General features: G+C 45.2%; 1 protein-coding gene across 1 annotated transcript in view; it reads left to right on the top strand.

The window, feature by feature from the left end:
- Nucleotides 1-1353: 1353 nt before the first annotated feature.
- LOC114709908 (cytochrome P450 2B1) overlaps nucleotides 1354-4503 on the top strand; it is a 20381-nt gene continuing 17231 nt past the window's right edge. The window contains exon 1 of the mRNA XM_028893910.2: nucleotides 1354-1586. Within this exon, the coding sequence (XP_028749743.1) occupies nucleotides 1416-1586 (171 nt within the window). The 5' untranslated portion in view covers nucleotides 1354-1415. The remainder of the gene's footprint in view (nucleotides 1587-4503) is intronic.

The following is a 4503-nucleotide window of genomic DNA, read 5'->3' on the forward strand; positions in this document are numbered from 1 at the left end:
TTGTACTTATCGTATATAGTTTTTCTTATACTAATTATAACCTTTTATTATTTTAGACAAAAAAGGGGAAATGTGGTGATATATTGTGTACCCTAATAAAAATTTGCATGAACATCAGAGAACAGAACAAGTCACTAGATTAAACACAGAAACCAAGTAGTGATGGCACACACCTTTATTCCTAGCACTAGGGAGGGATGGATCTCTGTGAGTTCAAAGCCACCCTGGACTACATGAGATTGACTCAGTCTAGGAGAGAAACAGAGTCAGGCAGTGGTGGCACACACCTTTAATCCCAGAACTTGAGATCTCATGCCTTTGCTTGGGAAGCACACACACCTTTAATCCCAGGAAGTAACATGGCAGGGCAGAGAAAGGTAGATAAGGCATGAGGAGACAGGCGCTAAAGCTTTTTCAGGCTGAGGGGTCCTAGAGGTAAGATGTGGCTGTGGCTTATTTCTTTGTCTCTCTGATCTTTCAGCATTTACCCCAATATCTGGCTCCCGTTTTTGTTTTTTGTTTTTTAAATTAAAAGACCATTTAGAATTTGTGTAATGCATTTTCTCAACTGAAGTTCCTTCCTCTCAAATGACCCTAACTTGTATGAAGTGGACATAAAATCTAGCCAGCCCAGACAACCAGAGGCCCCAACTGTTCCTCTGCCAGGTTTCAGCCTCTCTCTCCTCCTAGCTCCTGAGCCTTCCCACTCCTGAATCTCTTGCCTCTCATTTCTTCTCCTTCTTTTTCTCCCATCTGTGGCTGTCATGGGCCAGAGAGTGCAATAGGGACTCTGGAGAAATTATATCTGCAGCCCCTCAAGGACTCGGGGTGGGGAATGCATTGACGCACAGAGATGTGCACAGTCCATGCGACACTGTTCTTGTCACTTAAATGTAATCACATTCATATATGAAGCTAAGAACATAGAGAAAGGCCTCCACAATTTAAGATTATACATTCAAACACACCCCAGATATGCAAGAGTAGACTAGCAAGCACATCTGGACTCAAACACAGAAACACACATCTGCACATTCATATTAGAATGACTTCTCACATATAAAAAGCACACAGTGCACACGCACAGGTCCATGCCTGAATAAATAAACAGACAAAATTGAGCTGACATGTGCATACTCACTCCCAGAAATCGAGACACATTACTCCCTATGCCCTTTTGTCCTGTGTATTTGTTTCGTGGTGTTCTTGACCAACATCTAGGGTGGGGGGGAGGGGAGAGGGAGTGAGCAGGTCACCAGCAGCCCAAGCAGGAAGCAGGGGTGCTCACACTCCTGGACAATGATGAAAGAGGAGGTAGGAACAGCTCAAGTTGCATAACTAGGTGGAGAGGCAGGCTCAGCATAAAAGGTCCTGCTGGAGTGTGCAGTGAAGTCGCCAGTGGCCAGACCGGGACTATGGAGCCCAGTGCTCTGCTCCTCCTCGCTCTCCTTGTGGGCTTTGTACTGCTCCTGGTCAGGGGCCACCCAAAAGCCCGTGGCCACCTCCCACCAGGACCACGTCCACTGCCCCTTCTGGGAAACCTCCTGCAGATGGACAGAGGAGGCCTCCTCAACTCCTTCATGAAGGTGAGACTTATATGGGGCCTTTGTGTGGGCTTGTCCTTGCTTTTGTGCATGGAGATCCCTCAGAGGGATGAGCAAGCGACTCCTTCCAGGCCATAGGTTCAGTTGGGAAAGCTGCTGAGTGGAAGGTGGGATGCTGATTGGTGATGATGGGCAGGCATGTCCTCACTATGGTGGAATCCTGTGGGGGCAATGTGCTTGGCGTGTGGAAGGTGCAGAGTCATTGAGGCGCAAGTGTGTAGAATTTCACTCCGTGGGGCTTGTCTGTTCCAGAAGAGAAAGAAAAATGTCAGAGGCATCAACAACAGGTTTTGCTCCTGCCAACAAAAGAGAGAGCAAAGATTAGCTTGAGGTGTTAGGGACAAAGGGGAAGAGAGGCAGGGCAGGAGGAGGGGCAGAAGGGAGTGTTTATCAGTTTATTGCAGCAGCTAGCATTGTATTTACCAGTCTCTGCACAGAAGCTTCACACTGGGGATTTCATGTTTAATTACCACTTTCTTGCTAATAGTTCATCAGCATCCATGCTCCTACTTTCCATGAGAGAGCTGAAGCAGTGATTGTAAGTCCCACTCCTCTGTCCCTCCCCATGGCTCTGGAGAGCTCCCTCTTGAACCTTATGTTTGTTACCCCCTGGTCTTTAAAAGACCCCCCTCCAAGATTGCTGTCAGAGTTCATGAGGCCAGATTAAACATCCATATTCAGTTTGTCTTCATTTTTTTTAAAGTATTTGAATTCCAACCCTTGTGCATTTGGAGTTCATTGCTATTCTTGCAAATTGAGGCTCAGAAAGAACCTGGTGGTCAGCCATCTCTGTCTTCCTTCTGCACATGGAGTGGGTGGCATTGGTCTGCACTAACTGCAGTTACAGCACCTTGTGAAAAGAAGTGTAAGTAGTGTTTATTATTACGTTAAAAACTTTAATCTGCACTTCTGTAATTAGCAGGATATAAAGCTGTCACATCTTTTCCATCAGCATTTAGTTTTCATTCTTCTTTTGTGAGAAATCTTAAAATACTTTAACATTCCTTAATCACTTTTAAGTCGTTTCAAATCTGGGATAGAAGGCTCCCCACCCCCATCCTAAAAAGGGCTCTATCTTTTTGATCTTTTTGTCACTCTTAGAAATCCATTTACGATCATTACATTTTAATAGTTTCTGCTCTCGGGACTGTGCCAGTACTGGAGTGGTTGGTTGTGAACCTACTGTTTTCCCTTGCAAACCTGGAGTTACTGTTTGGGGCATAGAAGGTCTGGCTTACAAACCGTGTGAAAGATCACTTAAACCAAAGCCAGTTCTAAGGAGTGTTCGCTCCTGCTGGTTTACCTCCACCTCAGAGCAACAGGAACATTACAGTGCGCAGTGAATAGTCTGTGACATTTCTCCCTGGTGTTTCAGTAGCCTGTTGGTCTTGGCATTTCTTGATGCTGTGAGTCTGGTTTTCGTGATGTTTTACTGCTTGTGAATGGTTGGGCTTTGGTTGTTGTTTGTTTGAACTAAGTGGGACTGTAAATGTAGATAGATGTGTTTTAATACCAAGATGTTCTTTTTTCAAATCCCTAAATTTCTGATTTCCATACCACTCTTTGAGACGTCTGTTTTCTTGCTGATACCAGAGGACTTTATCTCCACCTCCCTATAAAGTGTGAGCACTGTGTTTCAGCGAGCTGCATTGCTGCATTGCGGACTTCTGCTGGAAACTTCTGTCAACACAATTGCCTTGTTCAGTTTTGTTGTAAACTGACTCACCATGCGATGCACTGTTGTTGATAGCTTCCTGACGTGTGGTGGATAAGAGTGATAAAATAAAGCTTACAAAGAAAAGAAAAAAAAAAAAAAAAAAAAAAAAGACCCCCCTCCAATAAATGGCAAATTTAGCTATTTTACTTTATATTATGAGACAGTGTCTCCCCGTGCTTTTTAGGTTGATTTCGAACTCATGATTCTCCTGCCTTAGCCTCCTGAATGGACTGAGAAGGGTGTATCAACACACCCTGACACGAGTGTTTAAACACGTGCTTCCCACATGTTAGAAAACTCAAGTCAACATCCCATTTACTTTAGTTTTAAAAAATCCTTTGACACTTTATCATCTGCATATACTGGATCTCGGTCATTTGTGACCTCCCTTTCCCCCTTCTCTCCTCCCTCTTTTTCCTACAGAACCCCTTCTTTTTGCCAACAAGACTCTCCCTGCTCTAATATCCACTTGTCCCCCCCCCCCCCCGCAAGTCTAATTAGGGTCATTCAGAGTGGGCTTGTACGGGGCTTGTTGCTTGGAGATCACTTTACACAAAGAGAAAGGATGCCTTCTAGGCTCTAGGTTCAGGTGGGAAGGTTGGTGAGGAAAAGTCAAGATGCTGACTTCTGCTCGGGCGTGGGTGGGGCCCATTTCCTGGACTGTGAACATCTCATGAGTGACTACACCACTACAGAAATCGGCACCTTCCCCCAGCAGCACTAACTGCCCACAGACCCACAGTGAGGGGTGGTAGCATTCTGTCTCAGTGTGAAATGCTGCATCTTTCCCCTGCAGGGACAGTGATGTTAACGATATGAACACACAGGGTCTAGGAAATGTGCAGACAGCAGGAAATTCCAGCATATACCAGCTCTGATGTGATGGTCTGGTTTCTTTTGAACAATAAAGACACACACACAGACACACACACACATAGACACACACACACACACACACACACAATCTCTCTCTCTCTCTCTCTCTCTCTCTCTCTCTCTCTCTCAAATTAAAAGTCAGTTTATCTAGCTTATAATCACGGACAGACAGTCCAAGATCAAGCACTCGCTTTCTCCAGCCTTTGGTGGGGACCCCTCTCGTGTGTCCTAAACATGGTGGAGAGGAGAAAAGAGAATCTGTCACGTGCAGAAGAGGCTAACCACATGCAGTGGCCTTGTTTTATA

Source organism: Peromyscus leucopus, chromosome 1 (assembly GCF_004664715.2).
Source record: "Peromyscus leucopus breed LL Stock chromosome 1, UCI_PerLeu_2.1, whole genome shotgun sequence".
Classification (NCBI taxonomy): Eukaryota; Metazoa; Chordata; class Mammalia; order Rodentia; family Cricetidae; genus Peromyscus; species Peromyscus leucopus.